The 16,787-nt window shown below is 39.7% G+C and overlaps 1 protein-coding gene across 5 annotated transcripts in view; it reads left to right on the forward strand.

Moving 5' to 3' along the window:
* Positions 1-657: 657 nt before the first annotated feature.
* The window catches only part of DDX58 (DExD/H-box helicase 58), a 105,446-nt gene continuing 89,316 nt past the window's right edge, over positions 658-16,787 (forward strand). For 3 of the 5 annotated variants that reach the window (XR_002729950.3, XR_002729948.2, XR_002729949.2), the window contains exon 1: positions 857-977. Coding sequence is in view for 1 of the 5 variants with exons in the window: in XM_023203907.3 (XP_023059675.2) it covers positions 872-977 (106 nt within the window). In the remaining 4 variants the exon portion in view is untranslated. Of the gene's footprint in view, positions 978-16,787 lie in introns of all 5 variants that reach the window. The other 2 variants (XM_023203907.3, XM_023203909.3) reach the window with 2 other exon arrangements.

Below are 16,787 nucleotides of genomic sequence, written 5' to 3' on the forward strand. Positions count from 1 at the left end.
CATCAATATAAGTGTCTGCTCCTCAAAAGACACCTTTAAGAAAATGAAATGGTAAGCCACAGACTGGAAGAAGAAACTTCGAATACATATATTTATCAATTTTGTATCCATAATAAATAACTCCTGTCAGTCCATAAAACAAAAAACTCCAAAGTCAGGGAAAAGATTCAACCAGATGCTTCACAAAAGATATATGAATGACCCAGTGAGCACATGCAAATGTGCCCACCATTAAAATTATATGGGAAATTAAAATTAAAACCACAATAATATACCATTTCACACCGACCAAGATGGAAGTTAAAAAAAAAAAAAAAAAAGAAAGGCTGACCAATGTGTCTATCTACTGGAGCTCTCCTACTGCGGGTGGGAATGTAAACTGGATATAATCAATCATTTTGGAAAACAGGTGGCAGTTTCCCATAAAGCTAAACATCGACTTACCCTGGCACCCAGCCGACGTGGGAGAACTGGGTACACCGGTGTACACTTTACAAAACGCATCGAATTGCACACTCAGATTGTGTGCATTTTACTGTATCTAAACGTTAGCGCTATAAAAGCAAAACAAAATATAAGATCATAAAAATAAAAGCAGTTCCTAGGGGTCCTCTCCTTTTCCTGGCTTCCTCGGTGCGGAGGGAAACGAAACTAGCGACAGGCAGCACAGCCTCCGCGGCCCCCACCCACCGCTAGTTGCACTTTCGATTTTCCTTTTAGTTATTAAGATTCCCATGCAGCTCCGCCTCTCGTCCGGTATCATTTCAGCGGAAAATCCCTGCTTTCCCCGCTGGCCACGCCCTCTTCCTACCCGGCTTTAAAGCTAGTGAGGCACAGCCCGGCAGGCACGTAGCTGGAAGCAGAGGCCGGCATGACCACGGAGCAGCGGCGCAGCCTGCTAGCCTTCCAGGATTATATCCGGAAGACCCTGGACCCTACCTATATCCTGAGCTACATGGCCCCCTGGTTTAGGGAGGGTGAGTGTCCCCAGCGGCGCCTTGTCGGCGGAATACATTTGAGGACTTGTTTTTCTCTTGCTTCGTTCCCTTCTTTTAATCAATACAGATAGCCTGCCAGACACCCCAGTTTGTGGTAAGATCTCCGCAGCATTTTAGGCTAGAGGTTGCCAGAGTTTGAGGAGCCCTCGGAGGCCTAGGTGGGGAAACTGAGTTCCAGCGAGGTGAAGCGACTTGCTTAAGGGTGCTCATCTATTTAGTTCAAAGCTGGGGAAGAAATTTTGTTTGTTTCATTTATTTTCACTGATATTAAAGTCTACTGTGTGCTTGGCTGGATACTGACAGATTGAGAAATGAGATAAGGGCTCTTCCTTAGTATACATTACAGCCCAAGGGATGGGACACAAAGGGCAGATAATTACTGTACTGAGCACAAAATGCGGTCTGAGCTTAAAGGAAGTTGATGCTTACTCTGCCGAGTCTTATTTGCACCTCCAAAGAACTGGAAGCTGGAGAGGAGCCGGACTTTTCCAGACTTTAGGCTTTAATACAAGTGTTTCCATCTAGCTTCGGAGACAGGTGATCGTGGGTAATGACTATTTTGTAAATTTGTATCGAATTACTTTCTGCTGGAGATGAGCAGAGGCTTCTGGGAAAGAGGTGAAAGGAGGTGGTACTTATAAGATATCGATGAGGCCCAGCGCGGTGGCTCGCTCTGTAATCCCAGTTGTACAGCACCCGATGCTGTTGCTGTTCGGGGTGCCACTATGAAATCCGCACGGACCTAGGGGGACTGAACAAAGAGGGGCGAACGCGGGAATAAAAGATAAGAGACAAAAGAGTATACTTGGAAGAAGAGGTCAGGGGGCACCTTGCGTCTAGTGGACGAGGGCCCTGAGCTTTACACAGCCCTCCTTATTTATTAGGCAAAAGAGCGAGAAGGGGGGTGGTTGACAAGGGGGAGTAGTTGACGGTTGGCAGCTTGATACACAGCAGGTTTGCAAGACTGCATTCTTCGAACAATAGGTGCCAAATTTCTCAATAAATAATTTCAAGGAGCCCAGCGCCAGGGAGTGAGGGTCTCAGCAAACCTTTTGGTGGCAAGGCAGTGTGAGTTTGCCCACCTGCTGCATTCATGATAAGCAGTTTGTTGTTTGATCATATAGCCTCCAGCGGAATGCTGAGTTGGTCACGTCCCAAGGGCCTTCAGCTCCCTGCACCCAGCATTTTGGGAGGCCGAGGCAGGCGGATCACAAGGTCAGGAGTTCAAGACCAGCTTGGCCAATATGGTAAAACCCCGTCTCTACTGAAAAATACAAAATTAGCCAGGCGTAGTGGTGCACACCTGTAGTCCCAGCTACTCAGGAGGCTGAGGCAGGAAAATCGCTTGAACCAGTGGCGCGGAGGTTGCGGTGAGCCGAGATCATACCACTGCACTCCAGCCTGGGCGACAGCATGAGACTCTTGTCTAAAAAAAAAAAAAAAAAAAAGTCGATGAGGGGGGCCTGGGAATCCTAAAAGTCTCCAAGTGCCAGTCTTTCCTGATGTTATTGCAGTTTTTGGAAATTGCGTTAAGACCAGCAACTAACCTGAATGCTAATTGCTCTACAAAACTAAAAGAAAGGTTGTGGAATGGCATTCTAGTGACCAGTGTAGCTTGGCACCTGAAGTACTTGGCTGAAACACTAACAACTGGTGTGAATTCCATTTTTTCATGCACTCCTATATTGATTTGATACACCTTGATGGAATAAAATAAGCAACTCATGTGTCAGCATTATGTTAGCATTGGAGGTAATTTACTGAGCACCTGTTACCTAATAGGGCATGTCACTGAAAGCTGAGGAAGCAATGATGAGCACGGTAGAAACCATCCCTGCCCTAATAGTGATTAGTGTGCGTATGTGAATGCAGGTAACAAAATAGTAAATAATAAAGTGCAGCAGTGCTTTGATGGAAAAAAGCTGGGATGTCTACTAGAGTCCAAAGGGCACAGCCAAAGCTTCCCAGATATTTGGCATTTGAACTGAGGTATGAAGGAGGAGAAAAAATTAGCTGGAAGGAGGCAATAATAAATTGCAGTTAGAGGGCTCCTTATGTGCAAAGGTCCAAGATGAAAGAGAAACCAGAGTGTTCAGGTATCCAGAAAATATATGGTGGCATTGTGGAGAGAGAGGCAGGAGTTGAGAGAGATGAGACTTGAGAGGCAAGCAGAAGTGGGATATGAACAGGTTTGGACTTTATCCACTGAAATGTGATAAGGAGAGGGGACCCAAATAGAATTTGCATTGTAGAAAAACGACTTTGACTTCAGTTTGAGGAATGGCTTGGATAGGTACAAGACAGGGAGAAAGAGAAGGGCAGATGTAATGATGCCAGGACAGCAGAGTGGAAAAACTGGAAGCAGGGAGACCAGTTAGGAAAATAGGAATCCAGAAGAATGGGGAGAAATGGATGGATTCAAGACACATTTGGAAAGTATAATCAATAGGTCTCTTGGGGAGTTGTGGTGAGGAGGTAAGGGTGAGGACAGGGTGGAGAATGACTTCCAGGTTTCTGGCTTTGGTCCTTGGGTGAATAAATGGTAGTTTCTGAGACAGGAAATGTGGGAAGAGGGACAGGTTTGCAGGAGGAGAAAAATTCGGATTTACATATGCTGGGTTTGTATGTCTTGGATACATCAATGAAGAGATGTTCATCAGACTGTTGGCTGCACAGGTGTGGAGTTCAGGAAAAGGGTCTACAGTTGGGGAGACATTAATGTAGAGATCCTTGCTGAAACAATGAGAGTGGGTGCGATTGTTACTGAAGCACCAGGGATTCAGCCTAGGTCCTGTTGCTGCCTGCACAGAAAGCCAATCACTGAGAGGACAAGTATCGCCAAGGCTTTAATTGGAAGCTGCAGCAGAGGAGGTAGGAGATCAGTCTCAAATCCATCTCCCTGACCCATTGAAATTAGGGTTATGGATAGAAGAAAAGAAATATAACTAGGTGTTAGAAAATGGACTCTGGAGGGGTGAGGAAGCAATCATGAGAAATGAGGGGCCTGGTGTCTCATTGTCCGGATGTGATGATCTGATGAGTTTCAGTTCTTTTATATCTTTTGAGAGGCCTGGGGGTCCCTTTCCTGGGGAAGGAACTCAGGTAAAACAAATATAAGTTTCAACTTTAAGATCAGAAGGGTCGATTTCTGTGTTTATTCGAAAGAATTGTATATGGGACTATTGTGTTGGTTTCAGCCCCCCTCTTTCTATTTATCAATTCCTGGATCATGGGGAATCTGATCCTCAATCTTTCTGGCAGCTTCATGCTAAGGAATGGTGTAGGGTGCAGTTCCATACTATGGGTGACCACGTGGCCACCCAGGAATCAAAAGTTAATCTAATACTATAGTTTTCTTCTGAGACACAATCTATATCATTACTGTTCCCCACTTCTACCAAAGACATATCACAGCAGGATGAGCCTACCTGCAAAATAAGCTTCAGTTACATGTACTTGGCTTATTTACCCACACAAAGTGCAGCAAAAATTATTGTCTATATGGGCTCTCCTAATTGGCTTTGCTGGAACCTCTCACAAGGCCATTTCAGTCAAAGCCCTGGGAAAATAACTTGTTCCTCCAACTGTGTCCCATTATAAAAGAAAACAGATTTTTATTAAATGTATGCAAGAAAATACATTGCCATGAATTAAGAATATTCACAAATAGTTTATAAATTCTGGAGAAATTTGGGAGAGAGAAAATGCCTCAAATTCTGTTTACAAGGGTATACTCTACTTAGTATACTGTATTCTTAAAGGCTACGAAGAGCTTAAAAGAAAAAAATTCTCCAGACTTTTTCAAACACAACCATAAAAAATTATTTCAGTCTCACATTAGTTCAGTCCATGCAATTAACTCCTGCTATGCTTCATTTTGGGTTAGTAATCTTTATAAATATGTTGCTCTTTTAATTAAGAGGGACTCCAGAAGTTTTCTGTAGGACGTTTTCTAGGACTCTAAGAGTCCTAGAAGTTTTCTGTATTCCAGTGGCACAATCTCCAAAGTTATCAGAAATCTGCATTCAAGACTCCTGAAGTCCCCTAAATAAACAATCTCTGGACTACATCTGATTATAGGTCACTTTTTGAGAAGAATCAATGCAAAACAACAATTGTGATGACAAAAGTCTTAGGAGAGCCATAAAAATACACTTGGCAAGGAAATTTTTTTTCTGTTGGCATACAACACTTTAACATAATAATCATCATTACTGACACCATATATTAAGACATATCAGAATTTTAGGAATCTCATATAATCCTGCAACACATATTAATAGCACATCTATATAAATACAACCCAAAGCAAGTTAAATACCACCTCACATTTGATAATGCTTCCTGTATAATTCTAACATACCAAAGAAGCCTAACATGTCTCTCTTGGACTTCAAGGAAGCTAATATACAAAAAAGTTAGTTTGAGGTAAAACAAAACAAAACAAAACACCTGAATTTAGGAACTTGAAATTTTTGCTGTTGGGAAGTCTGTCAGTTATCAAAGATTTAAGATGTTTGGTATCACAAAATAGGATTACAGGTCACTATAAAATAGTTATTCATTTAGCCAAAAAGATAAAAACAAACACATTTACCCTTTGATAGGTGACTCAGTTTCCCAAACAATACGGCCTAATAAAGACAGCATGAGGCCAACTAAATGTCTCTCCCTCTCCTTTTTCTTCCCCCTACAGTTTACTCAAAAGGTAAACAAATATTTTATCTCATTAATAATATACAAACATCTTATTCAAAAGAGAACATCAAATTTTACCTTTGGTATATTTTTAATGTTAAAGCTAATTTTAATAAAACCTTGTAAACCTAATTTTAATCAGTTTGACTATAAGGTAGGATTTCTATAAACTTCTTTTTTTTTTTTTTTAAGATGGAGTCTCCTGCTCTGTTGCCCAGGCTACAGTGGTGCGATTTTGGCTCACTGCAACCTCCACCTCCTGGGTTTAAGCAGTTCTCCTGCCTCAACCTCCCTAGTAGCTGGGATTACAGGCCATGCCACCACACCTGGCTAATTTTTGTATTTTTAGTAGAGACGGAGTTTCACCATGTTGGCCAGGCTGGTCTCCAACTCCTGACCTCAGCTGCTCCGCCTGCCTTGGCCTCCCAAAGAAGTGAGATTACAGGTGTGACCTACCACACCCAGCCTGAGCCACCACACCCGGTGGTTAACTTTTCTTTCCATCATTAAAACAAAAATGGTAAATGCAAGTATGAGTTTTGGAAATTCAGTATGAGGATACATCTTTCATTTAAAAAGTATACAACAAAACAAGGACAAAGTGACAATAAGCACACAGTAATTTCTTTTCAGCTATTTTAAAAGAGCCTCATCATACATTTCCAAGATTGGTTTCTAGAGGCAGTACTGACAACTGATTTAGGTGACTTACACCACTAGAATCTTCAAACTGGCGCAACACTTGTATGTACATATTTTGTTTTCAAGTATACACATGAAGGCCCATCAGTGATAAACAGCTTAGGATAAAAAAACACTAGAAAGTCTTATAATTTTTTTAATGACTTAATCCAAGTAAATGTTATTTAATCTTAATAATGGTAAACACAACTAAATTAGTTTGAGAGAAAGCCCAATCAATATAATTTCCTTAAAGACAAAGCCAATATTTTTCTGAATCTTAAAACTTTGTACCCATGTAGCAGTTTTGCCTCATTAAAGGAAAAGATCTGAAACCACTCAAATTGTTGATTGAATTGAATTACTTTAGAAATAAACACCATTTAAACATTTCTCTCACCTACTTTTCCAAATAACCAATAATAATGTACTATTTCTATTCAGAACTTATAAGAATAAACCTTTTATTATTTTTTTGCCAGGAACCTTAAAGTTCTTATAGCTCTCTAGTTCATTAGAGGTAAGCAAAACCAAACAAATTTTTTTTTTTTTTTTTTTTTTTGAGACGGAGTCTCGCTCTGTCACCCAGGCTGGAGTGCCGTGGCCGGATCTCAGCTCACTGCAAGCTCCCCGTCCCGGGTTTACGCCATTCTCCTGCCTCAGCCTCCCGAGTAGCTGGGACTACAGGCGCCCGCCACCTCGCCCAGCTAGTTTTTTGTATTTTTTAGTAGAGACGGGGTTTCACTGTATTAGCCAGGATGGTCTCGATCTCCTGACCTCGTGATCCACCTGTCTTGGCCTCCCAAAGTGCTGGGATTACAGGCTTGAGCCACCGCGCCCGGCCTAAACCAAACAAATTTTAAAGGCTGATGTCCACTATCAATTTTTGGAGGTTTGAAAAAGGTAGCTTAGGAACTTTAGATAAGTAGAGCAAATGATGAGTTACTGGAAATGCATAGGAAACAAAATGACTATTCATGGCACCAAGAAAGAGCCTTCCTTCTGTTAGAAACTAAAAACCATCAATGGTTTTATTAATATATATGTATAAAAGTAAAACCTAAAGAAGAACAAACAGCAAATAAATGCAAATTAAAAGAAAAAACAAACAGGAAACCAACCTGAACATTTTCTACTCAGTTTACCTTGGAGGCTATAGTGTTACCCAGAGTCAAAAAAACACATGATGAGTATTTTGTTCCTAATGCACAATTTAATGTCTTTAAGTTCACCAATACCACTATATATATATATATATATTGTACAATTAAGAAATTCACTTTAGGCTGGGCATGGTGGCTCATGTCTGTAATCTCAGCACTTTGGGAGGCGGAGGTGGGTAGATCACTTGAGGCCAGGAGTTTGAGACCAGCCTGGCCAACATGGTAATACTCCATCTCTACTAAAAATACAAAAATTGGCCAGGCATGATGGCACACATCTATAATCCCAGCTACTCTGGAGGAGGCTGAGGCATGAAAATTGTGTGATCGGGAGGTGGAGCCAAGATCACGCCACTGCACTACGACCTGGATGACAAAGTGAGAATCTGTGTCAAAAAAAAAAAAAAAAAAAACACTTTAGGTATGTGACCAGTAAGTGATTATACTTTAATAGATAGTATATATACTTTAGTATATATAGATAGTATATATACTTTAATAGATAGTGTATCTATGCAGAAGAGCAAATACAGTGTGAAGCAATGCAAGCATGTAGGGAAATTTGGTTGTTGATATATCTGGCTTCTGTCTGGCTTCATGGTTAACTATATTAAGAAAGAACTGCCAAACTTCCAGTGTGTTTCTTTACAATATTTCTTATTTTACTTTCATCAGGACAAAGAACTTTATGAGCAGTGTTAATTAGCCAAATTTCTCCAATATTCTATCTGTTTTTTTTTTTTTTTTTTTGAGACGGAGTCTCGCTTTGTCGCCCAGGCTGGAGTGCAGTGGCTGGATCTCAGCTCACTGCAAGCTCCGTCTCCCGGGTTCACGCCATTCTCCTGCCTCAGCCTCCCGAGTATCTGGGACCACAGGCGCCCGCCACCTCGCCCGGCTAATTTTTTGTATTTTTTAGTAGAGACGGGGTTTCACCGTGTTAGCCAGATGGTCTCGATCTCCTGACCTCGTGATCTGCCCGTCTCGGCCTCCCAAAGTGCTGGGATTACAGGCTTGAGCCACCGCGCCCAGCCTCTATCTGGTTTTAAGAGAATATTATTTAAACCTTTTAAATTTTATATTTTCTCTGTACATACAGATAGACACACAAAGAAATAGGAAATAAACTATATATGACTTACACCATCTATGATATGCTTGGACTTTCTGATTTGTCCTGGATTTTCCTCCTCCTCTTTTTTTTTTTTTTTTTTTTTCAGTCATTTAACTTTAGGACAAAAAATTTACCATTATAAGATGCTTTGTCATACAAAATTATTTTCTTTATAACCTTCCTTACCAAAAATACATCTTCATACTCATAATGTTCTCCACATCTCTCTCCTCTACTTCTTTTCTACATTGTTTCATAAGTAACTTTTCAGGTCCATAATTTGAATTATTAATAGACTTTAGGTGACTTCTGAGTTAGATAAAATTATTTTTTTCTGAATAAAAACACATTGTCTTTTGCACATTTCATATATAGAATTACATATGAACTAGAATTCTTTTTTTTTTTTTTTTTTTTTTGAGGCGGAGTCTGGCTCTGTCGCTCGGACTGGAGTGCAGTGGCCGGATCTCAGCTCACTGCAAGCTCCGCCTCCCGGGTTTATGCCATTCTCCTGCCTCAGCCTCCCGAGTAGCTGGGACTACAGGCGCCCGCCACCTCGCCCGGCTAGTTTTTGTATTTTTAGTAGAGACGGGGTTTCACCTGTTAGCCAGGATGGTCTCGATCTCCTGACCTCGTGATCCGCCCGTCTCAGCCTCCCAAAGTGCTGGGATTACAGGCTTGAGCCACCGCGCCCGGCCTAGAATTCTTATCCTTAGTAACAACCTTAAATTTCAGTAAAAACCTAGGAAGCAAGAAATCTTGAGCTGCCTAGCAGATACTAGTATTTTATAGATGAGAACCATCCCACAATTTTTAGAAACATGTTCCCCACATCATAACCTTTTCTTGATTGGAACTGACTCAAACATCCAATGATTATATTTCTGATTATGCCAAAATTCATCTACAGCACTTGACCATTTACATTTTATTTACTTTTAGCAGTTTATCTAGATTATTTCTGCATCATTTCCTTGTTGACCATTTTATAACCTGTGAATGTCAGGTGTTCACCTAAATAAGGACCTTAAAAGTAACTGCATGGGCATTGTTATTTATCAATAACTCAGATGATTCAGCTGTTTTCATTAAACTAACTATTAAATTAGTCTTATAAAGAATTCACACAAATATTCACTAGGTTTATAGCTTTATAACCTTCTGCCAAACTCTGATACCTCACATTATCTAGCTGAGACAAATGTAAAACTGAGACAAAAATATATGCTGACAATTCTGAAGACATTTCTATTTTTATTTTATCAAAAATTTAAAAGACAGCTTGTTTAATAAAGATTTACTTAAGTCATGTGAACTTGAAAAACACTTTGGACTTAATTTATGAGCACTCATTTATAAGCCAATTTGGTAGGTATAGTGTATAACATAGTTAATGTACATCTAGATAAACACATCTAAACATGTATACACACACAAAGATCCAATAGCTTTTACCTTGGAACTCTAGCCATGAGATAGCAATACAAACTCACCAGTATACAACCAAGTCCCCATATGGCTAAACTTTGTTTGCTCCAATCGGTAATCCAGTGAAGGCTGTGAACCACAATTTTGGGTAAAGCAGTTTCCATGGCAGTTCGATTTTTAGAAGCTAGATTCCAAAGAACCCTGGGGCCAAACAGTACTACAGAAGAACGTCATGTGGCAACTACTCACCAGGCCCAACCCTTAAAACAGCGGCATAAAATACATGGGAAATTTGGCTAATACCCAGAATACATGGGACTCCACCTGGCTTTCCCATTCAACAGCCAACTCCAGATTCCCAAGAATATTGGGGCAAACAGTAGTGCAAAAGAATATTTGTTTATTGAATTCTAATTTCCTATTACTAAATTGACACACACACACACACACAATCACCAAAACACAATCCAAACTGCTGTAGCAATAGACAAGCCCTAACAGTGTCCAAACTGAAATAGTCGAGGTGCGTTTCTCTCTCAATTGGGCTTTATTAACCTGCAAACAGAAATTTCTTAGGAGTTTTCCAAATTGAGAGGAGCTGATCCCACTGTCTGGTACCCAAAAAAGACACTAACTTGGCCAGACACAAACACAGCAATTACAAACATGCTCCCTAGAGTATCATACTGAAAGAGTCAGGGTGCTTCCCTTTCTTAGTCAGCTGGGCTTGTTTAACCTGCAAATGGAAGCTTCTTTTAAAATTTCCCAAATTGAGAGGAGCAGATCTTGCTGTCTGGGCCAACAAAGGACACTCACTTATCCAGATGCCAATGTCACATTTCAAAGGTTGTTCTTCCTAGCAATCAGGAACTCAGCTGGGGCTGGCAGCGGGGCCAGAGAGACCAAAACTCACTTCCAGCCAAAATTGGGTGGGCAGTTGCTTAGGAGGGCTTCTGAGACTCCTGGACCACAGCAACCCAGCCACAAAAATCTGTTACTGAAGCACCAGGGGTTTGGCCTAGGTCCTCCTCCTAGCCACACACAAAGCCAAACAAGGAGACAATGAGTATTGCCAGGGAAGAAGGCTTTAATTGGGAGCTGTAGCCAAGAATATGAAAGATTAGTCTCAGATCCACATCCCTGACCCACTAAAATTAGGGGTTTATGTAGCAGGGAAGAAATGTAATTGTGTGGGAAAACAGGCACTCAGGAAGCAATCATGATGAATGAGGGGCGTGGCCTCTCATTGTCTGATGTGATAATCTGGTGAATTTCAGTTTGATACTTTTTGAGAGGCATGGTGGTCTTTCTCCTGAGAAAGGATCTCAGATAAAACTAGTATAAGCTTCAAGCTTAAAGACCAGAAGGGTCAATTTCAAATTATCTGAAAGAAATGTCTATGGGACTGTAGTCAGTTTCAAGATTGCTTTTTGGAGGGTGAGTAGAAAGAGCATGGGATGGAATCCTGTGCAAGCCCTCATTTAAGAGATGAGCAGAGGAGGAAAAGAGACTGGGAAAGAGTGCCACATAATGTGGGCAAGGAGACATCACCAAAACCAAGGGAGAATGATGTGGTAGATGACATGGCTGAATGATGCTGAGAACCCAAGCTCTGTCAGAACTAAAAAAACTTGCCCTTTACTTTGGCATTATTGACTTCTGGGGCCACCTACAGGTTTCTGTGGAGTAGGGATGAAGGTACAGGTATAAGATGATTGGGAAACTAACTGCAAGAGTAGACTGAGGAATAAATAGAGGGCAAGGAAGTGGAGAAGGTAAATGTAGGCAGTTCTTTTGAAAATATGATTCGCAAATTAAAAATTACAAGGGAGGTAGTGCTTAATAGTATCTTCACACAAATCCAGTCTATACAATTTGGTTACAATGTGAGTTCCAAGAAAGGAGAGAGAAGACAGAAGCAAATATAAATGGAAAAAATAGAAAATTTCATGTGTCTAAGAAAGAAACAGCACTTTGTGTGTGAGTTTAATGAGAAGGGAATACACTAGGATTTTCATATTTTTGAGATGAAGAAATATGTAAGCATTCAGGAAAAACAAATAAGGTTTTTTGTTTTTTTTTGTTTGTTTGTTTTTGTTTTGACACGGAGTCCTGCTCTGTCACCCAGGCTGGAGTGCAGTGGTGTGATCTTGGCTCACTGCAGCATCCACCTCCTGGGTTCAAATGAGACGAGATTTCACCATGTTGGTCAGGCTGTTCTCGAACTCCTGGCCTTGTGATCCGCCTCGGCCTCTCAAAGTGCTGGGATTACAGGCGTGAGCCACCACACCTGGCCACAAGTAAGATTACTCAGGTTTCCTCTAATGAAATCAACATCAAATTGGTCTCTGACCTCTCTTCAACTCTAATGTAACTAAAGAGTAAAACTGTATACAGAATTTAAAAGGTAAAACAAAGTTGCCCCTATTTTATATTTAGCCAGGTATTTATATATGTAAGCAAGAAGAAAACATTATTATATATGTGGGGTCTCATATATATTTCTTACAGAAATTACTGGAAATGTGATTCCAAACAATGAGAACTGAAAAAAATTAGCTTAAAAAAAGGAATTCTTGTAAGGCAAGGATTGGTTGTGAATGTTGAAACTAGGCATGTAGAGTTGATTTTAAATAACTTTATAAATTTGTCCACAAAAGTAAGTGCAATAGTCAAGCATTTTTTAAAAATTATACTTTAAGTTCTGGGACACATGTGCAGAACGTGCAGGTTTGTTACATAGGTATAAAGGTGCCATGGTGGTTTGCTGCACCCATCAACCCGTCATCTCCATTAGGTATTTCTTCTAATGCTATCCCTCCCCTGTCACCTCACCCCCCAACAGGCCACAGTGTGTGATGTTCCCCTCACTGTGTCCATGTGTTCTTACTGTTCAACTCCCACTTATGAGTAAGAATATACGGTGTTTGGCTTTCTGTTCCTGTGTTAGTTTGCTGAGAATGATGGTTTCCAGCTTCATCCATGTCCCTGCAAAGGACATGAACTCACTATTTTTTATGGCTGCATAGTATCCGTGGTATATATGTGCCACATTTGCTTTATCCAGTTTATCACTGATGGGCATTTGGGTTGGTTCCAAGTCTTTGCTATTGTCAACAATGCCACAAGACACATACATTTGCATGTGTCTTTATAGGAGGATGATTTACAATCTTTTGGTATATACCCAGTAATGGGATTGCTGGGTCAAAGGTTATTTCTGGTTCTAGATCCTTGAGGAATCATCACACTGTCTTCCACAATGGTTGAACTAATTTATACTCCCACCCACAGTGTAAAAACTTTCCTGTTTCTCCACATCCTCTCCAGCATCTGTTGTTTCCTTTTTAATGATTGCCATTCTAACTGGCATGAGATGGTATCTCATTGTGGTTTTGATTTGCATTTCTCTAATGACCAGTGATGATGAGCATTTTTTCATGTGTTTTTTGGCAGTATAAATGTCTTCATTTGAGAAGTGTCTGTTCATATCCTTCACCCACTTTTTGATGGGGTTGTTTCTTTAAAATTTGTTTAAGTTCCTTATAGATTCTGGATATTAGCCCTTTGTCAGATGGATAGATTGCAAAAATTTTCTCCCATTCTATAGGTTGCCTGTTCACTCTGATGGTAGTTTCTTTAGCTGTGCAGAAACTTTTTAGTTTAATTAGATTCCATTTGTCAATTTTCACTTTCGTTGCCATTGCTTTTGGTGTTTTAGTCATGAAGTCTTTACTCGTGCCTATGTCCTGAATGGTATTGCCTAGGTTTTCTTCTAGGGATTTTATGATTTTAGGTCTTACATTTAAGTGTTTAATCCATCTTGAGTTAATTTTTGTATAAGGTGTAAGGAAGTGGTCCAGTTTCAGTTTTCTGCATATGGCTAGTCAGTTTTCCCAACAACATTTATTAAATAGGGAATCCTTTCCCCGTTGCTTGTTTTTGTCAGGGTTGTCAAAGACCATATGGTTGTAGATGTGTGGCATTATTTCTGATGCCTGTTCAGTTCCATTGGTCTACATATCTGATAATCTGTTTTGGTACCAGTACCATGCTCTTTTGATTACCGTAGCCTTGCAGTATAGTTTGAAGTCAGGTACCGTGATGCCTTCAGCTTTGTTCTTTTTTGCTTAGGATTGTCTTGGCTATGTGAGTTCTTTTTTGGTTCCATATGAAATTTAAAGTAGTTTTTTCCAATTTTGTGAAGAAAGTCAGTGGTAGCTTGATGTGGATACCATTGAATCTATAAATTACCTTGGGCAGTATGGTCATTTTCACAATATTGATTCTTCCTATTCGTAAGCATGGAATGTTCTTCCATTTGTTTGTGTCCTCTTTTATTTTGTTGAGCAGTGGTTTGTAGTTCTTGAAGACGTCCTTCATGTCCCTTGTAAGTTGGATTCCTAGGTATTTTATTCTCTGTAGTAATTGTGAATGGGAGTTCACTCATGATTTGGCTGTGTGTCTGTTCTTGGTATATAGGAATGCTTATGATTTTCGCATATTGATTTTGCATCCTGAGACTTCGCTGAAGTTGCTTATCAGCTTAAGGAGATTTTGGTCTGAGACTATGGGATTTTCTAAATATACCATCATGTCATCTGCAAACAGAGATAATTTGACTTCCTCTTTTCCTACCTGAATACCCTTTATTTCTTTCTCTTGCCTAATTGCTCTGGCCAGAACTTCTAACAGTATGTTGAATAGGAGTGAGGAGAGAGGGCATCCTTGTCCTGTGCCAGTTTTCAAAGGAAATGCTTCCAAGTTTTGTCCATTCACTATGATATTGGCTGTGGGTTTGTCATAAATAGCTCTTTATTATTTTGAGGTATGTTCCATCAATACCTAGTTTATTGAGAGTTTTTAGCATGAAGGGCTGTTGAATTTTGTCAAAGGTATTTTCTGCATCTATTGAGATAATCATATGATATTTGTCATTAGTTCTGTTTATGTGATGGATTATATTTATCGATTTGCGTATGTTGAACCAGCCTTGCATCCCAGGGATGAAGCAGACTTGATTATGGTGAATAAGCTTTTTGATGTCCTGCTGGATTCAGTTTTCCAGTATTTTATTGAGGATTTTTGCTTTGATGTTCATCAGGGATATTGGCTTGAAATTTTCTTTTTTTTGTTCTGTCTCTTCCAGGTTTTGGTATCAGGATGATGCTGGCTTCATAAAATGAGTTAGGGGGGAGTCCCTCTTTTTCTATTGTTGGGAATAGTTTCAGAAGGAATGGTATAAGCTCCTCTTTGTACTTCTGGTAGAATTCAGCTGTGAATCCATCTGGTCTTGGGCTTTTATTTTTGGTTGGTAGGCTGTTACTGCCTCAATTTCAGAACTTGTTATTAGTCTATTCAGGGATTTGACTTCTTCCTGGTTTAGTCTTGGGAGGGTGTATGTGTCTAGGAATTTATCTATTTCTTCTAGATTTTCTAGTGTATTTGAGTAGATGTGTTTATAGTATTCTGTGATGGTAGTTTGTATTTCTGTGGGATCACTGGTGATATCCCCTTTATTATTTTCATTGTTCTATTTGAGCCTTCTCTCTTTTCTTCTGTATTAGACTGGCTTGTGGTCTATTTTGTTAATCTTTTCAAAACACCAGCTCCTGGATTCATTGATTTTTTTTTTTTTTTGAAGGGTTTTTTGTGTCTCTATCTCCTTCAGTTCTGCTCTGATCTTAGTTATTTCTTGTCTTTTGCTAGCTTTTGAATTTGTTTGCTCTTGCTTCTCTAGTTCTTTTAATTGTGATGTTACGATGTCAATTTTAGATCTTTCCCGCTTTCTCCTGTGGTCATTTAGTGCTATAAATTTCCATCTACACACTCCTTTAACTGTGTCACAGAGATTCTGGTACGTTGTGTCTTTGTTCTCATTGGTTTCAAATAACTTATTTATTTCTGCCTTATTTTGTTATGTACCCAGTAGTCATTCAGGAGCAGGTTTGTGCAGTTTTGAGTGAGTTTCTTAATCCTTAGTTCTAATTAGATTGCACTGTGTTCTGGAAGACTGTTATGATTTCCACTCTTTTGCATTTGCTGTGGAGTGTTTTATTTCCTATTATGTGGTCAATTTTAGAATAAGTATGATGTGGTGCTGAGAAGAACGTATATTCTGTTGATCTGGGGTGGAGAGTTCTATAGATGTCTACTGGGTCAGCTTTGTCCAGAGTTGAGTTCAAGTCCTGAATATTCTTGTTAATTTTCTGTTTTGTTGATCTATTATTGACAGTGGGGTGTTAAAGTCTCCCACTATTTTTGTGTGGGGGTCTATGTCTCTTTGTAGGTCTGTAAGAACTTGCTTTATGAATCTGGGTATTCCTGTATTGGGTGCATATATATTTAGGATAGTTAGCTCTTCTTGTTGCATTGATCCTTTACCATTATATAATGCCCTTCTTTGTCTTTTTTGATCTTTGTTGGTTTAAAGTCTGTTTTTATCAGAGACTGGGATTGCAACCCCTGCTTTTTTTTTTTTTTTCTTTCCACTTGCTTGGTAAATCTTCCTCCATCCCTTTATTTTGAGCCTATGTGTATCTTTGCATGTGAGATGGGTCTCTTGAATACAGCACACCAGTAGGTCTTGAGTCCATCCAATTTGCCAGCCTGTGTCTTTTAATTGGGGCATTTAGCTCATTTACACTTAAGGTTAATATTGTTATGTATGAATTTGATCCTGTCATTATGATGCTAGCTGGTTATTTT

This window comes from Piliocolobus tephrosceles, chromosome 14, assembly GCF_002776525.5.
Source record: "Piliocolobus tephrosceles isolate RC106 chromosome 14, ASM277652v3, whole genome shotgun sequence".
Classification (NCBI taxonomy): domain Eukaryota; kingdom Metazoa; phylum Chordata; class Mammalia; order Primates; family Cercopithecidae; genus Piliocolobus; species Piliocolobus tephrosceles.